This window comes from Myotis lucifugus, unplaced genomic scaffold (genome assembly GCF_000147115.1).
Source record: "Myotis lucifugus unplaced genomic scaffold, Myoluc2.0 scaffold_616, whole genome shotgun sequence".
NCBI classification, from domain to species: Eukaryota; Metazoa; Chordata; class Mammalia; order Chiroptera; family Vespertilionidae; genus Myotis; species Myotis lucifugus.
In genome coordinates this window covers 116,187-139,253 of record NW_005871664.1, presented here as the reverse complement: position 1 = coordinate 139,253, position 23,067 = coordinate 116,187, and the positions used below count along the sequence as shown (strand labels likewise).

At 53.4% G+C, this 23,067-nt stretch overlaps 1 protein-coding gene across 1 annotated transcript in view; it reads right to left on the bottom strand.

The window, feature by feature from the left end:
• Positions 1 to 23,067, bottom strand: part of MPRIP (myosin phosphatase Rho interacting protein) — a 192,493-nt gene that overhangs the window by 97,866 nt on the left and 71,560 nt on the right. The window contains exon 4 of the mRNA XM_023746019.1: positions 479 to 630. Coding sequence (XP_023601787.1) covers positions 479 to 630 — 152 coding nt within the window. The remainder of the gene's footprint in view (positions 1 to 478; positions 631 to 23,067) is intronic.

Genomic DNA, 23,067 nt, shown 5'->3' with positions numbered 1-23,067 from the left:
CTCAGGGTGGTGGGAGTGAGGCTGGAAGGCTGGGAAGGAGCCCCAGGCAGCCCAAGAACTTGGACTTGACCTCCAGGTGATGGGGTTTCAGGTAGGAGAGAGGAAAGAGACAGTGCTTTGGGGACTGAGCCCTTGTGGTGGAGTGGCAGAAGGTAGGGTGTGAGAACAGAGGAGGCCAGTGAGAGGCTTTGGAAGATTTGGCAGCCCCAGAACCAGGGCAGCACCAGCAGAAGAAGGCCTCGAATCAGCAGGACTGAGGCGGGTAGCCTTGGTGAATGTGTGGACACAGGATGAAGCAAAGGCAATGGGGGGTGAAGTGGGCACATAGCGCTGTGAATGGAGAAAGGGGCTCAGAAGAGCGGACACACTTAGGGAAGAAATGATGGCAATGCTGCTCATTTATGCCAAAGGGACCCGATCTAAGGACCTGCTTGTGGGCAGGGAGCACCAACTCCCAAAATGCACGGAGCAGACTCACCCGCTGATGATCTCCTTGGTCTCTGCCCGGATGAAATGCTCCTTCTCAGGGGTCAGAATGCACAGGGAGAACTTCTGGCCTGTCCGGCCCTCTCCGTCCACCACGTCTGTGCACTGGTTCATGTTGATGGTGCCCTGAGGGAGGGTTGTGGGCTGCAAGAAGAGGAGGTAGGGACACTCAGGGCCAGCTCTAGGGGCACAGGAAGGCAGCACAGACCATCCCCACGTCCCCAAGCCCTGTCTGACCTGTGGCTTCATGACAGGCACCTGCACCTCTGGCAGCTGCATGACCCCAACGACAAGAAGCACAGGGGGCTCTGCCTCACCCTGGCCCTCGGACCTCCACTTCCTACCTGCCCCTAACCCCCCAAGGAGGAGGGTGACAGGCTGGCTCTTCTCAGAGGCTCCCCAGCTGGACATTCCTTTCTTGCTGGAAAACAATAGCCCAGCTGGCATGGGGGAGGGGGAGGCAGGAAGGAGCTCACTCCCTGAGGACACAGCTGGGATGGCAGAGGCAGCCAAGCCCTCATCTTAGAGGGGTTACTTATCCAAGAAAGCAGTGAGAAAAGCTCTAGAGCAGGTGGCTTCAAAATAGCAAGGTTATTTTTAGAGGCAAGAATGGGGCCAGAGAGAAGCCACATCCTTGAAGGTAGGTGTGGGGCTGCGAGGCCAAGGCCGCCAGAGGCACGTGCACTACCACCACGTCCAGGAATGCCCGTGAGGAGCGTGGCAAGGCTGCCCAGAGCCTAACAACAAATAACAACTTCTCCTTTTCTGACAGCAAAGCTGTTAGACATTGAAATTAGGGACAGAAAACCAAAAACAAGAAAAGAAGGCTTTAAAAAATCCCCACTGAGGTGAAGACTTAACTGAGAGGTCCTTCCTAAGATGATCTGTCAGCCCCACCCTCTGGCCTCTCACTCCCCCCACATGACGATGCTTTGGGAAAGGAGACAGGTTGCCATGGCTCAGAAACCGGAATGGATGATGGGAGGCTCCAGGGCAGCCGTCAGCTTCTCCACTGAGTGGCCCCAGTCCAGTCCAGTTCCTGGCAAGAGAGCAGTGGGAGAAAGCCAACGGCAGCCATCTGGGGTGCTGCACTGCGAGCCTCCCTCCTGGAGCTCCGAGTAGGTTTTGCCCACCCAGCTGGGAGCTCCCTGAGCCAGGGCCGAGGGAAGGGCCTGGTCTGAGCATCAGGACGCTGGGTCTGGCGGACTCCCTGCCATTGGAAACGGCCTCTGTGTCCCCAGAAGGAAGGGGAGTTCCCAGGCCTCCAGTCTGAGCTCAGGTGCTCTCCCTGTGGCTCCCAGGCTGCCCTAGGAGCTCCTCTGACCACCGCCACCTCCCTCATCAACTGGGGCGGGGCTGGGCTGGGTTCCCAGAACTCTGGCTCCGACTCGGCTGCCCGCTCTCTGGCCCTTAGGAGGTGGAAGGAGTCAGCTCCCTGGTTCCCACTGCCTTTCTTATGGGGCCCCTGGCTCAGCCAGTCATCCTTGGGTCCAGCTCAGGATGGAGGTGGCCGGGTCCGAGGACCGGCCATGGGCTTGCAGGCAGGCCTCCACCTTCAGGTGGGGAAAGAGCTTTTCCCTCAGCTATGTGTTCAAAGAACATCCTGCCTCAGAAATGCCCCCAGGTAGGAACAGGAGGGGCAAGAGTCCCTCTTCTAAGGGTGGGCCATAACCACATAAAGCAAGCGCTCTCAGGAGGGAAGCAGCCTCGTAGTACCTCTCCCAGGCATTCCTGGAGGGTTCCTTGGGCTGGAAAGAGGAGCTTGGTGGGTTGTCCTGTAACCAAACAGGGGGGTCTGGGAGGTCCTTAGGAGCAGAGAGCAAAGAAGGTGGCCTGGGACCCACCCATCTGCCTTTGGCTGGGGAGAACCACATGCACCTAAGGCCTGGGCTCCCCTCCCCAGATGACGGTAGCCACGAGAACACAGCATCCAGCCCGGGGCAGGGCCTGCACGGTCCTCCCAGCATTCCCTACTCCTTGCTCTGGCTCCAGCCCCTTCTCTCTTCGCAAGTTCTAATCCCACGCCTTCTCTGGCATCATGCTCTCTTTGGGCAAACTAAGGGTGGCAGCCTCTGCCCTCTGAGAGCTCCCCCCCCCCAAAGTGCACGAAGACACTGGCACTGACAAGGCTCAGTGTCTCTGAGGTGGGGCCTCTTGTAGTGAGGAAAGGCCACTGGTGCCGTGGACCACTGTGAGGATTAGGCCAGGAGCTGTGAGGTGTGGGCACATCATGGCCTTGTTTCCAGAGTGAGCCAGGAGCAAGAGCAGAGTGGAGAGAGGGGATGGCAGAGGGGCTTTCCCAAGGCAATGTCCTCACTTGGCCTCGGTGCCCACCCTAACCCCTGGCCTGTGGTCTCACAATGCTGCTGGGATATATCACCTACGACACAGATGCCCGGGTTAGATAAGGTATCTAACTGCACCATGGAACCAATAACTTATCAACTGTAACACATGTATAACACACACAGGTGAGTTAAGTGGGGACAATAAGACATCAACAGAAATACTAATATTTTATTTTTTCGGGAGCATCTAGTGCAGTGGTCACCAACCTTTCGAACCTCACGGACCACTAGTGGTCCACAGACCACCGGTTGGCAACCGCTGATCTAGTGGGCCCCCGGGAGGCATACACTCCTCTTTAAATACTATGTTCCCGGGCTCAAACTTACCAAACTATTCACCATCCCCTCTTGCCAGTAATTGTTTTCACTGGGCACATGGCCACGCTACAGACAAGATTTCCCAGCCGGCCCTGAAGCTGGAAGTGGTCATAGGACTCTGTCACCAATTGCACTGCCAGACTCCTCTGGGCCTCAGTGTCTTTGTGTGTAAATGAGGGATCTACCTTCTTCCAGAAGTGCCAATAACAGGCAAAGGCATAACAAGCCAGGACTGAAGGAATGAATGTTTATTTACTACCTAGGTGTCAGGATTTCATAATTACAGCCTCTTCGTGCCTCCTTAAATATTACTTACACAGCAGGCACCATCTAGTCCTATTACACACACAGAAAAGGGAGCAGAGAGTAAACCAGTCAGAAACGAAGGAAAAGCACTGGCACCTGCCATGGAAACGGTGCCTGAGTCTCCCAGCAGCACGCGCGATGCCTCTGCTGTGTGTGTGTGCTTCCCATGCTGGGCCCTGGCCCCTCCCATCCTCTCACCGACGACTCCCACCACCTTTGAGGCTGGCAATGCTGTCACCCACTTGCCCCTACTCCACACGTAGCTGTGTCTCCCGCACCCACAGAGCTGGGGAAGATTCCAGCAGGGTCTCCAGAGAGCCCCCGGCCCTCCACCTCTGTCCAGGAGGGGCCACACCGCTCTGCATTCTCAGCACTCTGAGGAGAGAGAACTGCTCCTGAACAATCCATTTCCCAGCTACGCTGAGACCTCCTGCTGGGAGAGCCAGGGCAAATATCTAGGCTGTGACCCGAATCCAGCGAGAGGGAACCCCTCACTGCAATGCTGTCAGCAGAGAAGCCAGCTCTGTCCAACAATCTCCCTGCCCTCATTCTGCACCTCCAGAGGTTAGAAATCCAGGCCTCCTACAAGGCTGAGCATTACCTACTTTTGCTAGTTCATTTCCCAAAAAAGGGATGGCTGTCTTCAGGGCATCCAACTCTGCTATGCTGCCAGTATGGGTTCAGTCCATGCCCAGCAATGGCACCGACAGCCCTCAGCCATCTGGGGAACTCAGGTCCTCTTCTGCCTCCACACCACCAGCTAAGACGGCAGAGCTGTTAGAGAGCTGCGGATGGTTTAAGCAGGAGGTGACCAAGCAGGAGGGCACAAGACCTGGGCCTTTTTCCAGGGATATGACCCCCCTACTGAGAACCAGCCTTCCTACTGAGCCTCTGCCGGTTGGTCCACAAGAGGCCAAGGGAACCTCTGCCCATTGCAGGTGGCACCTGTCAGAGAATCGCTTAGGACAATCCTGCTAGGGTAGCTTCACCACCTTGGGATCCTCCATGCCCACCCCAGACCCAAGGCGCTGTGCTTTAGGGAAAACCCTGGAAGCTTGAGAAGGTGAGCTTCTCTGAGCCAGGGGGAAAGAAAAGGAAAGTGGGACAGAAATACAGAGGGGCCATTTAGAGCTATCAAGGGGGTTGGGGGGGGGCTTTCCTTCAGGCAACTGTGCTTCTAGAACTGGGGGCGGCTCATATGCAAGGCCTGGATGGAATGGGAATCGTCCATTTTGCTCCCCATTCGGTGGGAAAACAAGAGTCCCACAAAAACAAAGGCTTCCCTTGGCAAAGAAGCACTCACAAAATCTCAAGGTCAGAAAGAGCCTTTCAAGGTGAAGCCCAAGCCCATCCACTGAGTTCCTGCAATAGTTCATGTATTTCTCAAACTCATCTGACCATGACTGACAGAACTGTACATTTCATGCTGGGATGAACACACACATATGTGCATGCACACACATGTGAATTGAAAATTATGAAACAATTTTACTGCATGTATACATTTTGTATTATTCTGTTGTATTCACCAAAGCTGACTTAAAGAGTAGGAAAAACACTGGTGACAGCAGCCAGCCAGCACATCTGACACTGTTAGGAGCAGGGCTCTCCACGCTCCAGGTAAGGCATGAAGAAAAATCTACCTTTCAGTGAAAGCCCTGGCAGCAAGAATAGTAGTAATTTACGGGGCTGGGCAGGGCTCTAAACAGGAGTTACAGGGATGCCTCATTTACCCTGTCGACAGCCTCAGGAGGCAGGCGCTGATAGGCCCGATTTGCAGATATCTAAGCTGGGGATCAGTGGGGAAGGGACCTGGTGCCCCGTGGAGCCACTTGGAACAAGTCTGCCCCTCCCCTCCTTATGCCTTTTCTCCCTGGTCCTTGCAACCATTTGCACAGTCATGTTCAAGGTTACTGGCAGAACCAGTGGGCGGGCCACCAGGCCTAATCTAGTGAGGGGCTTGCTGAGCTTGTGGTGCTCACAATGGGATCACATGGGGCCCGGGGAGGAAAACTTCCCTGCCCTCCCCAAAGGCCATGACAATGGTGCCCAAGAGCTCCCTTACAGACAGGCCTGGTGGGCAGCTGTGCATGAGGCTTGGTTAGGCCACTCAAGTCAGGTCCAAGGAGAGCCCACATCCTTTCTTTGGGACTGAGGAAGCTGAACCTGAGTTCTCTATGGAAGGAAGCGGCCCTTAGGGAGCATCTGCTGAGCACTGCACCCTGTTCCCGGCACCCAGAATGGGCAAATCCACAGACAGGAAACAGATTAATGGTTGCTAGGGGCTGGGTGGGAGTGGGGGTGAGGAGTGGCTGCTTAATGGGCACGGAATTTCCATCTGGAGCTTGCCCCAGGAAGATGGGAAGAAAGCGTAGGGCACAGTTCTCTCCTACCCCAGGACAGAAAGGAGGCTGGCAGGGGGACGAGAGGACTGGCCTGGCGGGACTGGAAGATACTCTAGGCGTCACTGAGCCCCTGGGAGGGGAGGGAGAGCAGGTCTCCGTGCCGACACTGGAGGCCAGCTGCTGCCCTAACATGGCTAACAGTAGGCTCTTGTAAATGCCGGGTCAAACCAAGAAGCTTATCCAAGGGCAAGCAGCTGGCATACACTCTCCAGGCCTTGCTGGCTCCCCCCTCGAGACCCTGGGAAGATCAGTCTGGTCACACTCCGGCAGATGGGAAAGGCGTGAGGGGGTGTCTGTCCTCTGGAGCACCAGACTGCTCACCTGCCATGAGTCTCTGGCCCGCCTCCCACAGCTCCTGGGCACACCATGCCCAGGTCTAGGTGTGGCCATCTACTCATCCCACTCCTCCCTGATCCAAACCCAGTCAGGGAGATGGGAGCCTCAACCCTGGGATCTGTTCTGCGGCAGGACCGGCGAAGTCTGCGGATGCTAATCCCCCAGGCCCAGCGCCCGGATCCTCAGCGCCATTCAGACAGGAAGAAAACGGAGCAATGCCAGCCTTGCTTATAATGGTCTCCCTGTAGTCACCAGTAGTGGCCCCAGAAAGACCATTCACAAGTATAGATATGGCCCAGTCACACTCTGCCTCAATTGCTCCAAGGGCCTCAAGCCCAAGCTCTCTGCTCTGTGTTTGGGGCCCTCAACCACCCTGGCCTCACCTCCTGCCCCTGTTCACAGGCCTGGGAGACCCACAGCTATTTGCTAAACAGGCCGACCATCTGCCTCACTTCTCCCCCTCCTGGACGGTCACCCTGTCCTCTATGAAGGGGATGACCCTACATGTAGCCCCTAGTCCACTTATGAGCCTGCCCATCTGTTTTCCATGCTAGACTGTGAGGTCTTTGATAAAACTATACTATATATAGATTTTACTACATATACCTATGTTGGCTCTGCCCCAAATGAACTTCAGTATATATTTTTGAATGCTATATGGAACAAACCAACCCTCTAAAATTATATGCAGTTTTATTTATAACATATAATATATATTCTATTTATAAATATGCTTTATTTATAAAATAGGAATACCCAGCCTTACCAAACCCCATGGTTGTCAAGCGAATAGTGGGTGATGCACGTGGAAAGGACGGACAGTAATAGTCTCCCACTGCTTGAGGGGCATGAGATGGAGGGCCTGAAGGAGATCCCGGGCCCAGAAAGAGACTTCCACTTCCAGGGGCTCATGGTGCTGCTCTGCAGCCACCACCCCTGGGGCCAGCACTATAGCAACTAGAAGACGATAAAGCTGAAAGGCAAGAGGTGGGTATAGCAATACGCATAATTCCAATTATATAAAATGTCCAAAATAGGTAAATCGATGGAAACAGAGTAGATTAATTAGTGGTTGTTTGGGGCTGATGGAGAATTGGGGGTGATAACTAAGGGGTGCAGAATTTCTTTGGGGGAGGGGGAATAAAAATGTTCTAAAATTAGATGGTGGTGATGACTGTACAACCCTGTGAATACACTTAATGACTTGTACACTTAAAAATAAAACAAAATATTGCAGAGATATAGAAAATAACTAGGGGGGTGTGGCGGCCAGTGGACCAGGCCCTACAGGAAACCTGTGCAGCTCCACTCAGATTCCTGCGGGAAGAACACTCGCTGCTGCCTCCAACCCAGGGCTGGACGGTGCTTGACACCCTCCCTCTGCCCCACACTCCAGACATGGAGACAGGCCAGAGAGGTACGAGGGCGGAGTCCAGGGGTCCGACTCCCAACCCACCTGAGCACGTTACTACCCTTGGCCCAGCAGAAGAAAGAGACCACAGCAGCATGGGCAGGCCACCCCCAAGAAGCTCAGCTCTGCTCGAGACAACACTCCTGTCCCTAGGAGGCCCCTCTTTCAGGATTCCGCTCGGGCCCATCCAGGAGCAGGTGGGCTTTCTGAGCAGTTGGGGCTCTTATGGATTCAGCAGAAAAGACCTATGACACAGGGGAGCATTTGCTAATCCCAGGCAGCAACAGGAGCTGTGTCCAGCACAGTGCCCACGCTGGGCCTGCAACCTCAGAGCTGTGGGAAGAAGGACGAGTGGGCCTATACTGTACATGCTGAGGTGTTCTGGTGGAGCTGGTGGGGGCTGCAGAAGGGACCCATTCAGGGTTCTGTGGATCAGCCAAACTTCCCTGCATTCCTGGGGCACTGTCAGGGTCAGCTAAACTTTTTTTTTAAGGAGAAAAGAACACAACAAAGACCTTTTTTACTTATTGCCAAGGCCAAGAAGTTCCTTCTCCCACCTGCTGTGTCAGACTTGCCTGCTGACCCAGGCTGCTGGCTGGGCAGCAAGATACCCAGGCTCCCACTAAATGACAAAGGGCTGTCCGCCAGGGGAGTTTCCTTGGGAAGCCATCATCACCCATGCAAGGCCTACCTCACCCTAAGACCGGGGGCGAGGAACGGAGGGAAGAATTGTTTACAACCTCCTCATTCCACCCAACCAGCATGGGAGCAGAACTCCACAAGAACCAAGTGCCCACCACAGCAATGAACTCAACCAGATCAGAAACCTAAATCTAAGAGCAAAACAATAAAACTCTTAGAAGACCAAGGGCAATGGCTTCATAACATTGGATTTGACAATGACTGGATATGACAATGTAAGCACAAGCAACAAGAAAAAGTGGGATAAACTGGACTTTGTCAAAATTAAATACTTTTGTACATTTAAAGACACTATCAACAGAGTGAAAAGGCAATCCACAGAATGGGAGAAAATATCTGCGAATCACATATGTGATAAAGGATTAATATACAGAATATAAAAAGAATTCCTACAACTCAACAGCAAAAAATAAATAAGAAAAAACAATTTAAGAGACTCAAATAAGCATTTCTCCAAAGAAGATATACAAATGGCCAATAAGCACATGAAAAGACACTTGGCATCATTAGTTATTAGGGAGATGCAGATTAAAACAACAATGAGATATGAAGCACTTCATACTTACTACGGTGGTTATAATAAAAATGCTGAAAATATGTGTTGACGAGGATATGAAGAAATTAGAACCCTGTGTATTGCTGGTAGGAAGACAAAATGGTACAGCTGCTGTGCAAAACAGTTTGGCAGTTCCTCAAAAACTTAAACATAGAATTACCGTATCATCTAGCAATGCCACTTCTAGGTATACACCCAGAAGAATTGAAATCAGGGTATCAAACAGATATTTGTACACCATGTTCATAGCAGCAAATTCACAACAGCCAAAAGGTGGAAGCAACCCAAGGGCTCACTTGGATATGACACAGAAAGGACCAAGGGCTAAATGGGTAAACAAAATGTGGTCTATGCATACAATGAAATATTCCTCAGCCGTAAAAAGGAAGGAAATTCTGACATATGCTATGGATGAATCTTGAAAACATTGTGTTAAATGAAATACACCAGACACAAAAGGGCAAATATTATTGTAGAACTGCTATGGAGTTTGTTTGAGAAGACTAGAGACGGATGGTTGTGACGGCAGCACAACAATGTAAATGTACTTCTGCCATTTAACTAGACACTTAAAAATGGCTAAGATGGTAAATTTTATGTTACATATATTTGAAAACACACACGCGCGCGTGCGCACAACCAGGGCAACTTGGGATTCTAGGCAGAAAGAAGTTCCTCATTCAGGCCAACATGCTCCTTGTGTGGAAGTGGTCATTCTACAGAGGAAGCCTGGCCAACTCTGGCCCAACTCCTTGTGGCCTGTGTGAGGTCCTCCCAGCAGGCACAGAACAGAGTCCTTAGTGGGCACCGACCCTCCCCAGCTTTCTACCTCTCCCCAGTTCCACCCTCAGCGCAAAGGTAGGAACAACATCCTGCCAGATACAGAAAAGTGTGGGAGCCCAGAGCATGACCCCCCTACCCCACCAATCCTGCTGCTCTCCTCTGCTATAGGATGCCAATACCCCACACCACTGCTGCACCTGAACGATAAAAGAACTGGAGACCCACGTATGAAGACTGAGGCTTGGTGGTAAAACTCATCACAGAAGCAAAATCAAAGGACTGCCTCTGCGTTTGTGGTGTCCTGTCTCCATCATCAACCCAGTGTCCAAGAGTGCTGTGCCACGCTGAAGCTTAGCTCCCATCTGTCCCCATCGAGCTAGTACAGCCTGTCCTCGGCTGGCACTGTGCCCAGGCCTGCACTTGGTCGCCCCCCCAACTCCCGCCCCAGGAAGGGGGGCAGGGCACATGTTACATAGCACGTGTCACTGAGTGTGAGAGAAAGCTTCTTTGTTAGGCTGATTATATGATCTCAGACTTGGGACAGACCAGGTGATTCTTTTAACTAATCAATCAAATTCCCAAGCTTTCCTGAGCTTCTGATGGCTCCACCCCTAACCAATCTATTCCCTAGATCTGGATGGGTTCTATGCCCCTTGTCTAATCCGATCCTTTTTCCAGGCTAGACAGTGGCCATTTTGGCTTCCGCTGCGCATGTGCATGCTTACCTCCCCCCCACTCTCCCCACAATCGGAGGGTGGGGCGGTGTAGGGAGGGGTGTGCTAATCCCTTTGGCTGGGCAATGCTGCTATCCCTTGGAGTGGGTGAAGCTGTTGCTTCCTGGTTAAGCAGGCGTACGCTCCCTCATTTACTATGCTTAATAATGTCTGACTTCCTTTGCTCCCTTCCTTTATTAATATCTGGTTACCTATGCTAACAGAAGGTGTGGTGATCTCAGGTGCATGCTACATACACATAAGCACCTGTTAATAGGTGTGAGCCTCCTGCCTTAGAGAGGACTGGTACACTTTAGCACACTGGCCTGGTTTACCCCAGACCCAGAAAGCTTATTTCCTTAGCCCCAGCCCTGGAAGTAAATTGATCTTTTTCCCCATCAGCCAAAACAATAAACCCCACCTTCATAGTTTAGCCTGTCCTGGTTTCTACCTGGCCCCGGGGCCCTTTCTTCCTCCCTGGCCCTTCAGTCCCCGGTCTCAGCCTGTGCTCCTGGTGAGTCACACATTTGAGAGCTGACCTAGAAGACTCCTGGAGGAAGTACATCTGGACCTCGAGCCTGGCTCCTTCCCCTTCACATTGATTATCACATCCACTGAAAACAGGAGGAGGAGAAGTGTTTAGGGCCCTGCCTAGAAGACCACATAATCACCTCAGGACTCCCTAGGCAATTGTTTAGGTACAGACTGGAGCCATTTACTGAGCATGTATTTTTTTTGGGGGGGGTGGGGTGGTGGTACTGTTCTTGGTTGGTGCTGGGAAGAGAGGTGAGAACAGGACAAAGTGCCGCCCCCTTCGCCCCCAAGAAAAGCTCACTTTATTCTTATGGTGATGAAGAAAAAAAGAGAAAAAACAAAGAACCATCCAATTTCAGGGAGTGATAAGTGATAGGAATAAAAGGAAAGTAGGTAGGAGGCTAGAAAATGCCTGGGAGGTGGATTCACCCAGAGTCCAAGCAGAGGCCCAATGGAGAAGAAAGTTCTGAGGCCCCGGATCAGGGATGACTGGGTCTGGCCTGCAGAAGCTGGCAGGCCAACCTGCTGGTAGGATAAAGGGAGCCCTTGGAGGCCACAGCCTGCTGGGCCAGAGGGTGTAATCTGCAAAGGAGGTGAGTCAGGGAAGGAGCCTGACTGTAGCTCACAGAGCACTCTGACCCCGACAAGTGAGGCAGGCAGAGGAACATGGTTGGGCCAGAATGCTAATGGCACGTGGGTGAAGAGTGGTGGGATTTGGGATATACTGAAGGTAGAGCCAAGCGGACTTCAGGTGTGTGGTGGAAGAGAAAAAGAGTAGACAGGGATGACTCCTAGGATTTGGGTCTCAGTGACTCAGGTAGAACAGGTGCCAAACTAAAGAACTAAATTTCCTTTATTTTTTCTGTACTTGGCCTATATTCCAGCTACCATTCTCTGGCATTTCTATGCCTCTGTCTTCATAGAAAACAGATCCTTTTAGGCTGATACCACAAGCGATGGGACTTAGGCAGGACAAGAAGGAAAGCAGCAGAGACAGAAAGAGGACAGAGACAGAAGCCAGTGGCCACCTGGAAGGCAGGGTCACAAACTGGCTATGTGAAGAAAGGCAGCGGCCACCCTCAAGCCTGGGCTGCAGCTAACCCTGGTGCACCAAACAGTTCCAGCAGCAACCCTGGGATGTCCCCAAATCATGGGAGCTACAGAGGCAGAGGACCTGAGGTGAGTGAGACCCACTTGGCGGAGCGGAGGCGGCCTGCTGGAGATGGCTCGGGCTGAGAGGTGTGTGGGCCAGGGGAGGGGATGGTCCAGGGCAGGACAGGACAGGAGCAGTCCCACAGGGCAGAGTCTGAGGAATGAGGGAGGGTGACAGAGTGGGGATCTAGAAGGACTTGAACTCAGCGTTATTCTCGAGCATGAAACAGTGTGTTGTGCTGACGGTCTTATGTGACCTCTCAACAAAAACACTTCCTTTTTGGCCGAGAATCATGTCCATCACAACTGGAGGGCCTGAAACAGCCTCAGGTGCCCAGCAGGTAAGGAAGCAGAGCCAGAGGGGTCACAGGGCCTATGGACACACAGGCATCCATGGGCACAGGCCCCCAAGTGGCTTCCTGGAGCCAGGGAAGCAAGGACATGGTGGGTTGGGAGTGGGAGGTTAGTGCTTGTGCCACCAACAGAAATGCCCAGTATTTTCTGAGGCCTGTGTCCCTCTGGGTGGGGGTGGAGCAGGTACTGGCAGCTCACACACAACCTGGAGACAGCCTCTCTCCATTTCCTTCCAGGCTCTATCTACTGCTCTGAAGTGCCTCTCCATGAAGCCCCAACTCCAGCCCAAGGGGACCATCCTCCTCCAGCAGAACGGGGCTTGCCACAGAGGAACACAGAGAAGGTGGCTTGGGAGAGGGCACACACAAGTCAGCACTCAATGGAGGCCAGAAATAAACAGAGCTTGGCTCACAGGAACAAGCAGTGGAGAGAAGGGTCCAAAATCGAGTCCTGCAGGGTGGACTGAAGGAGCCAGGGCTGTTTCCTCTTAGAATGAGGGCTGACTAACCGAGGAGGGGCTGGGGATACAAGACAAAATCACTGTCTCCAAAAATCATTCATTTAACAAACATACACTGGATGCCAGGCCCTGGGGACACAGGGATGAGTGAGACATGGCACCCACTTTGGTGCCATCAGCACTGCAGTGCAGGTATGAACATTGCTGTGGACAGCACAGCTCACAGCGGCCAGAGACAGAGACGCCAAGTGTCCTAAAGGCTCCTTGTGGCACAGGGTCAGATCTGTCTGGGGAGTTCTGGAGGGGAAGACAGTTCCACGGGAGACGGGACAGCACTTTATGAAGGGTTTCTCCATCAATAAACATCTTGCTCCCCTAAGCCTGGGGCTGGCATCATCTCCATTGTAGACACATGACAAACACTCAGGAAAGCAAAGTGGCTGCTACCAGCAGCACTCGTCCATTCAGCAGGTATTTACTGAGCACCTACTATGTGCTGGGCACCATCCTAGGTATTAGGAATACAGTAATGAACAAAACTGACAAAAATCTGACTTCACGAAGCTGACCTTCCAGTCTAGAGTCAGGCAAGTAACATAAACAGAGTGTACTTGTGAGGTGGTGGTGGTGGGTGCCACGGTGAAAAATGAAGCCGGAGTGGGAAATGGAGCTTGGGGTGGGAAGCCGTTTTGAACAGGTCAGGTAAGAAACACTTCCCCAGGGCCAGGTGGGCAGAAGGTAAGGGAGTGAGGCGCAGGAAGGGGAGGAGAACCCTGAAGGAGGAGGCCTAAAGCAAGCGTCTGGCCTCACATCAAGCTCAGGACAGAAGGGAGGGGGCAGTGGAAAGCTGCCAGCCCTCAAGGTGCTGATGAAACTGCTGGTGAATGGCTCATTCCTCAAGTCCCGTTTTAGTCCTGCTGCCTTGGGTTAACCAACAGAACAGTCTGACAAGGAGTCTTGTAACTCCAGTATAACTGAGCAGAATTCTAGTTGAAGCCTCGACAGCCATCCCCCTGGCCGGCCACTCACTGGCTGCATCACCCAGCCTCCTCATTGCAGAGGCGGAAGAGGAGTTTCCAGGACAACCGGCCACAGCGGCAGAGTGCCCAGGGCCTTGGAGAGGAAGTCCCTTGGTAACGTTCTGACCAGGACCCCAGGCCACCCACTTTTTAGCTTCACTCCCGTGAAGCTACAGGAGGAGTAAACAGTAGGTGACTATTTTGTACTTAAGCCTGAGTGTTTGAGCCTCCCTTTGAAGGCAGTTTGGTAGGAGGGATGGGAGAAACTGGAGGCAGTAAGAAGACGGAAGGAAGAAAAAGAAAGGGGGCTAAAGGTATTTTTTGGCAGAAGCTGTGCTTTCAGCCCCGTCAGAGCTGTCGCTTGGGAGACCAGGCCCAGGTGGGAGGAGAGCGCTGGGGAGGAGGCAGCTGGAGAGGAGGCAGCGGTGGCGGCAGGGAGTGCAGGCTGGAGCAGTCCCGGCCTTATATGGAGATTTTCACTTTCTGGCTCCCCAGGCCTTCAGCTGCTGCCACCCCTCCTAGGAGGGAGAGAGGGCTGCTGTTCCACATGAATCAACTGCTTTCCTGCCTAAAGGGCAGCAGAGAGATGAAGAAAGAACAAGCTGCTGTTGGCCTCAGTGAGACTGAAAGCAGTACAGCTGTGGGGCCATCACGCCCACCAGCCCCGCTGCAGGCCTTCCCACTCGCCCTCCCGTCCTGGGTCTGAAGCCGGGAGGAGAGGCTTGAGGGAGACAGAGCCTCACAAGCAAGGCTGAAAGAAGGCAAGTGGTCTTCAACTAGAAGGTTTTAGAGCTTAAAGCAACGATTTTCAGCTTCTGCTGAATAATGGGATCACCGGGCGAGATTTTTAAATAGAGGTTCCGTTCCCAGAGACTCTGACTCCAAGTTTCTGGGGTAGGGCTTGGCACTGAAATTACTAAAAGGCCTCCCAGTGCTGCTAAAGTCCAGGCAAGGTGGAGGACAACGGCACAGCAGGCATCTCTGACGCCTGGCTGTGGTCCCTGCCTGGCCATTAGCTGTACCAGGTCATGAACAGCTTCTGGCTGGGCTCCAGAGGCCCCAGTAACAGAGGGAAAGGAGGGCACAGCACATCTGTAAAGAGCTTGCTGTTAAGGGGGGGGGGGCGCACAAGAGGGTACATAGAGTGGATATAACCGAAAATGTGATTTCATAAGGTGCCCCAGCACCCAGTGCTTGAATTAGCACCCCAAAGGCCCTGTCAGCCACATCAGTGAATAAAAGTAACCCCTTGGGCAGCCTGAGGGAAAGGGGAGGGAGGCAGTCCTCTCCCCTCTAGTGACACTGTGAGAACCTTGGGAAAGTGGAAAGAGAAAGACCATATCAGGCAACTGTACCACCTACAAGAGAGACGTGAGAGGTGAGGAAATATGGCCAGGGCTGCTGCATTTCTGTACGATGAGAGGGGTAAAGCCCAAGCAATGTGGGAAGCAGACTCCCACCTCGGCAGCCCCGCCCTGAGCTCTGGTCCCAGCCCCGCCCTGAGCTCTGGTCCGTGCAAGCATCTGAATGGAGCACAGCATGTGTGGGGGAGCTCCTTGCCAACGCAGGGGCAGGCATGACCCGAAAGGCCCCAGTGGTTCACGAACACACTCCCTCTTCCCGGCAACTACGTACAGACCCAGAGGCAAGCAGGTCGAGCCTTACAACCTGGGGCCACCACAGATCATGTTTAGCAGGGCCAGCAAGAGCTGGAAGCCCAAAGGAATTCAAATCACCCTTTGGGGGAAAACTCAGATTTATTCCAAGAATCCAAACAAGCTAGAGAAAAAGAAACTTGAGACTGAGCTTGTGAGTATCAGGAATCACTGGGCTCCCCCAGCTGTTCAGACTCTGAAGCATTGAAGGACAGAGAGGATAAGAAAAGGCAAGTGAGCCCTGGTCAGTGTGGTTCAGTTGGGTGAGCATCGTCCCATGCACCAAAGGGTTGCTAGTTTGATTCCTGGTTGGGGCACATGCCCAGGTTGCAGGTTTGAATCCTGTTTGGGGTGTGTGCAGGAGGCAGCTGATTGATGTTTCTCACATCAATGTTTCTCTCCACCCCCCTTCCTTCCTCTCTCACTAAAAATCAATAAAAACATATTTTTTAAAAAGAAAAAGAAAAGGTAGGGGACCCCCAGGATAACCTGGGCCTGGGGCCTATATACCACGTCTCCCTGAATATAGGCCAGGCCTTTCCCTTTGCCCCTGGAGACACCAGATTCCAGGGAAACTAGGGAACCCAGGACAGAGGGGAGAGAGGGAACCTGCTCCATGGGACCCAGGCGTTTACCTGCACCAACAGTGCCAGGCTCAGGGAGCACCTGCTGGGCCCCCACTCCTGTTGCCCGGCTGGAGGAAACTGGCTTGAGACTAAGAACCCCTAAACTCCTCTCAGGACAGGCCCTGTGCCAAATGCCAGGGAGACAGGAACAACCCAAACAGTGCCCAGCCCATCTGGGTTCCACTCCCCATCCGAACCACAGCTGGCAGCAGAACCGAGTCCCTGTCCTGCACGGGGTCCTAGACGCCTTCCCAAGGATCCTGGGGGTTTCTCACTGGGAGGAGCTGGAGCCCCTGGTATCAGTCTAGAGCACCCTTTTCTTCCAGACCCCAGTGTTTCTCCTAAATTTACAGTAAAAGCACCAGCAGCCTCCCTTTCAGGGCAGGGATGCTGGAGGACACCAAAACCTAATGCCCTCGGGTTAAACTTCCAAGTGGCAGGAACAGGAACGAAGAAGTAACCGAAATGCGTGGAAGATACAAAACCTCAGAGAGAAGGTGTCACGTTCCCCTGCTGCCAAAGACGCCAGGGCTCCAGCGAAGAGCATGGTAAGCTCTGAGGCCCTCTGCGAGCTTTACAGGGAGGCCTGCATGTGAGGAAGAGGCCCCGCGGGTGTTCTCACTCCCTTCCCGACCGGAACACCCACACTGACACTTCCTGAGGCTCTACGCTGACACGGTGATGTTTTAAGATCCATCGGTATAATTAGCCACTCCCAACATGTCCTCCACAGCTGAGAAAACATACGAGCTGTCAGTTACAAAGCCTTCAGGAATGTCTGTGCATGCAGGGGGCACTTTTCTCATGATACTCCTCTACCCTCATGAAGGAAGACCCAGCCTCTGAGGTAACAGAAGTCTGGCTCATAACAGAGGCTGACCTGCCTCTCAGGAAAGAGTTCTCCATCCTAAACCTCTCCAACTGGCCAGACCAAAGCCTTCAACTGGTCGGAGACACTGAAGCGCTCAGGAAGACCCAGCACTGGACCAGCACCATCCTGTGGAGGCCATGTCCAGCCCCCAAGCAACCTGCATGGGAAGAGAGAGGGCCTTTCCGGCCCTGGGGGACTTCTAACAGGCTCAGGGGAGGGGGTGGGTATTTGGGAAAGTGGGCTCCAGAAGTGTTCTTGGCACCCCCTCTCAGAAACGGTCACATCTCAACTCCTCTGAGATCACAGGCTCTGCTCACACTGGTTCCCTCTGCTGCAAGTCGATCGCCAAGGGCCAAGAAGCATTAATGCCCAGAAACAACCACAGGCTCAATAGGAAATACCCAGAGTGTGAGAACCAAGTTTCCTTTCACTCATCCAGCCATCAATGGACTAGTAAGTACAGTTGGTCCTCTGTTTCCACAGGTTCCACATCTGTGGATTCAACTACCATCTACACTAATAAAAGAGAAACATGGTAATTAGCGTACGACCGATACCCTTCCCATTGGCTAATCAGCATATCCTTATTCAAATCAACTGCCAACAAAGATGGCGGCTAATTTGCATACGCCCAATGATGGGAGGCGAAAGGGGAAGGACTGAAGAATGATGATTGGCAACCCAGGCGGCAGGCAAGAGCTAGGGGGTGGGCAAAGGCCGCCTTTCCCCACCCCCCAGCCGGTGATCGCCATTGGAAAGCCGGGCAACAAACCCGACCCCAGGGGCTGGGGTTGCCGGCTGGCCTGTGCCGAGTGATGGTGGCGATCGGAGGGCGGGAGGGCCCGGGCGCAGGCCAGGCGGCAACTCCAGACCCCGGGGGGCCGGGGTTGTCGGCTGGCCTGCGCCCAGGATCGCCATGGCATCGGAGGGCGGTAGGGCCCAGGCGCAGGCCAGGCGGCAACCCCGGACCCCACTGGGGCCGGGGTTGCCGGCTGGCCTGCGCGGAGCGATCCCCATGGCGATTGTAGGGTGGGAGGGCCTGCGCCCAGGATCGCCATGGCGATTGGAGGGCAGAGCTGGGGCGCAGGCCCAGCGGCAACCCCGGACACCCCAGAAGCCACCTGCCCGCCGCCCGTGACCCTATCAGGTCCGGGCCACAGGCTGGCGTCCGTGTACAGCCACAGAAGCCGCCTGCTCGCCGTCTGTGACTCGATCCGGTCCCGGGTTTCAGGCCCTGGCCCGTGTGCGGCTGCAGAAGCCACCTGCCCACAGTGTGTGCATCCGCAGAAACCTCCGGCTGGCGCCCGTGTACAGTCTGCAGTCGCAGAAGCCGCCTGCCTGCCGCATCCCACTATGATCCACTGAGTTATGAGGCCAGAGAGCAAGGAGAACTTCAGCCCCTGAGTCAAAGTGGGGAGCGGAGGACACGGCCTCCCCTCCTAAAGTTGCCAAAGGACAGGACCTAACCTAAGCCACATCCTCTGAGACAGCCAGGCAGGCACCACTGACCCTCTCTGCAGGCCGGGCCCCCCTCCCCCTTCCCCTGTCCCTGCACAGCTCCCATAGATCCCCACTGGCTGAGTCAGGCACAACAGGTTTGCAGCCACAGGGGCGATTTAGCAGCTAATGAAAAATGCGAGAACAAACAAATGAAGCAGCTACTGCAGTGGGGAAAAGATGTTCATCAAATTCGTTGTCTCTGAGAAACTGAGGCAGCCAGCACAGGCCCCTGCACAGGATGAGGCTTCTGCTTCTAAAGAAATGTCCTGGGGTTAGAGGTGAGGGGGTGCTGCCCTTCCACTCTCTGAGCTCTCGGAGGAGTCTGTGCTCCCCCTCCTGGTATTCTTAACACCCAGAGACCCCTCCCCAATCCAGGGCAGGAATGTTCCACGCTGACCGCCTCCAGAAAGCAGAGAACAAAGAGGCACTTCTTGACCTCAAGCCTCTAAACCAGTGGTTCTCAACCTTGGCTGCATATTAGAATCACCTGGGAATCTTTTTAAAATCCTAATTTCTGGGCCTCATCCTCTGGAAATTCTGTTTCTTTGTTATGGGGTAGAGCCACAACATTAGTAACAAAGGATGAGGCACAGAAATCAGGATTTTAAAAAGATTCCCAGGTGATTCTAATGTGTAGCCAAGGTTGAGAACCACTGCTCTAAACAGACTTGACCACTGTGGGCAAAGTCCTGCAGCTGAGAGGGGACAGGTTCTGGGTGTCGAGGTCCAGAGCATGCAAGGCCTCCTGGGGGAGCAGTGGATCTGGAAGCCTGTGTGCTGGGTCAGAGACACCCCTGCCTCCCACCCTCCCCTGCCCTGCACATAGACGTGCCTGGACTGGGGTGAGGAGGAGAAGGAGAACTAGAGGGAAGGAACACTGAGTGTTTGTTGGCGGCCATGTAAAAAGGACTGTGACCCTCCCCTCCCACTGAGTCACTCCCTAAGGCAGCAGGAGACGGAGGGTCTGAGAGCAGCCACACAGCTTTGTGGCCGTGACCAAGGCACCATGATGATGTCCCTGCAACGGGGCTGAGGAGGTGTCAGAGGACCTCACCCCAGAAAGCCCAATAGCTCTTTGTGTGAGAGAGAGAAGGTGGCAGGGAGGGATGAAGAGAGCGAATTGGACTCAAGAGGCCTCAAGGCCCAGATGAGGAGAATATACCAGGGGTCGGCATGGACTTGAGCTCTGAGGTGAGGGTCAGGTGAGGGTCAATGGCACTGGGTGGGGGCCAGTCCAGACAGAAGACTGAGGTCCACATGTTCTTGACCCTGCTCGGTTCTTTGGCACCTCTGCCTGAGATATAAACTGTCTGACATGAAAGTACAACTCCAGAGAAGGGGGTGGGGAACCTAAGTTAAATAATATTTTGTTTTTGTTTTTTCACTTGGCAGAATGGGGGCTGAAATTGAAGTTAGGTTTGGTTACTAAACAATAAAGAAAGCAACATTTCTTGCACACCCGACTGTGTGGTCTGAGTTTGCTGCTGCCTATAAACCGAGAAAAAGTTGTAAAATGAAGTACTAATCTCTAGGGTTTAGGTCAGACCAAGGAGTAGTGCCACTCAGCCAGAAGCTGGCTCATGGCTGGCCAGTGCGGAGGTGGTGGCAGGAGCCTCTCCCACCTCCATGGCAGCACTAAGAATGTCTAACTAACAGTTTAGGCCCGATCCCTTGGGGGCCTAAGCCTTTAGTCGGACATCCCCCGAGGGCTCCCTGGCTACCAGAAGGATGTCTGACTGCAAGCTTAAGCCTGATCCCCCGGGGAGTGGGCCTAAGTCAACAGGTGGACATCCCCCAAGGGGTCCTGGACTGCAAATGGGCCAGGCCGGGCTGAGGGACGCCCCCCCCCCCCCACCGAGTGCACAAATTTTGTGCACCGGGCCTCTAGTCCTCTATAATAAAAGGCTAATATGCAGATTGTCCCCTCGGGAGTTCGACTGGGAGTTCAACTGACCAGTTCAATTGCTCGCTATGATGTGCGCTGACCACCAGGGGGCAGCATGGAATGAAGGAAGGCCCTGATTGGCCCTGATCGTCGGCTAGGCCTAGGGACTCGAATTTAGGGTACCCGGCCTTTAGTTGAAAATAATACATGAAAAGAAGAAGTTGAATTGTTGGTGAAGTGCACTATGTAGTTAGCCTCCAATGATTATGTCTGTACTGAAGATGTATAGGCTTTTTTCTGGTCAGTATCCCATAAAGTTCCAGCGGTTGGCAAACTGCGGCTCGGCAAACTGCGGCTCACAAGCCACATGCGGCTCTTTGGCCCCTTGAGTGTGGCTCTTCCACAAAATACCGGCTTTTCCACAAAATACCAACTTCTGCACATGGGCCACGAAGTTTCAATCACACTGTACGTGCGTGCCTGCACGTGGTATTTTGTGGAAGAGTCACACTCAAGGGGCCAAAGAGCCACATGTGGCTCGCGAGCCGCAGTTTGCCGACCACGGCCCTAAACAATACAGTATAACAACTATTTCAAGGGCATTCACATTGCATTAGGCATTAGAAGTAACGTAGAGATGATTTAAAGAGTACAGGAAGATGTACATGTTATATGCAAATCCTATGCCATTTTCTATAACGGACTTGAGCACTGCAGACTTTGGTGCCTGGGAAGAGGGGTGCTGGAACCAATCCCCATGGATACTGAGGAAGCTGTCCTGAGCACCTCCACTGTGTCGGCCTAAAGGAGACATGGTGGCCCAGGGTCGCACCACAGACATTTACACCCCAGACCAGCTCCCCTAAACCCACCGGGAGCTGCTGTGCTCCTGATCCAGGTGCTGGCTACACAGACAGGCTTGGTTTGGGAAAATCCATCACGCTCTGTCCTGTGGTGTGTGTGCTTTTTGGCAAGTCTGGTTTACTTTATAAAGGTTTTTTAAAGCCTCCCTTGGGTGGGAGATGTCCTGTATGGAGGCGGAATCATGGTTTTAAAAATCAAGAAACTAAAGTGTATTTAAAAGGCCCCACCAGCTGGGTGCCTCAGCTGGTTAAAGCATTGTCCTGATACACCAAGGTTGTGGGTTTGATCCCCAGTCACGGCACATACAAGAATCAAACAATGGATGCACAAATAGGTGGAATAACAAATTGTTCTCTCTCTCTCTCTCATAAATAAAATTATTTAAAATAATAATAAAAAGGCCCTGACCAGGTCCCAGAGCATCTTCCCTTCTGGGAGCCGCACCTGGAGACTAGCCCGTGGCTTGAAGGCATCTCCCCTTTATAGCACTTCAGATAGAAACAGCCTCTTTCATGTCAGGGCCACCCTCCTCCCCTCCTCCCCAAGTAACCGGCCCCTCTGCGGGGATGGAGGTGATTGAGGGAGTCTGCCGGCGGCTCTAGGGGTACAGGCTGTCCTGCTTCGGATGGGGACCTCTTCCTCCTGCCCTGTTCTCAGAAGGTCAGAGCCATCCTGCCCCAGTCAGAGCGGTACGGGGTGGGCTCCTGGGCAGTTTCAAGAGCAACCCTCCCTACCTGTGTCTGCCACAGACATCGATGGGCACCCTGAGACTCAGGAGATGGCTAGACAGGAAAGGGCAGCGGGAGGCACTGGGTGCCAGCGGGAGGCACTGGGTGCCAGCGGGAGGCACTGGGTGCTAGCGGGAGGCACTGGGTGCTAGCGGGAGGCACTGGGTGCTAGCTTGGATCTGCAGGTGAAATGGCCTGAAAGCAGCATCCTGCCCACCTCGGCCCGCTCCTACCAGGAGGGCGGTCCCCGCCGTGCCACTGACCAGAAGGCAGCTCCGCGACACCGGGAGGAAGACGATGCCGTCTCGGTTACACAGAGAGTCATGTCCACTTGAGGGTGAACAACAGAAGTCTGTTTCTAGGCTTTGGTGTGTGAGGCTCAGGTAACCTTAAAGCGAGGAAAACCTGTATGAGATGAAATATAGAAGAAAGCACCAAAACACGTAGAAATCTGGGGCTGTTCCACAGACGGAGCTGAAAGCAACAAGCAAGGTCCCTCTCAGCGCCATATGCCAACCACTCCCCAAACCAGGCAGAGCCCCGACAGAGCCGGCTTCTCTAGAGACAGAAGACTTATTTAATGCCCCCAGCGGGGCCCTGAATGTCTCTGGGAAAGAACAGAATGAGGGCTTGGAGCTGTTCCACAGAAAGGAAAGATGACATACACAACCACTAGCAGACAGGGAACACCTTCATGGCACATCTCCTCTAGTGGGGACACGTAAGTAACTATCAGGTAAGGAAAAATAAATTCTGGTGATTCATCACCACTAGTTCATATGGTCAAAGGCTCATAAACAGCAGCAAAACCCATGAACACGTGGCCCAAGCAGGATCATGCCCAGTATATCTCACTATGTGCACCTGGGAAAAAATGCTGCTAACATGCTGGGCAATGCCAGGCAGTGTTTGGTCATTCTTCCAACTAAGGTGGCCTCACAATGTGACCTTGGGCAAGTTACGTAAGCTCTCTAGGCCTCGCTTTACTCATCTGTAAAACGGAGGTTAAAATAGTGCCTACATCATAAAGGCCGCCACAGGACTAAATGAACTAA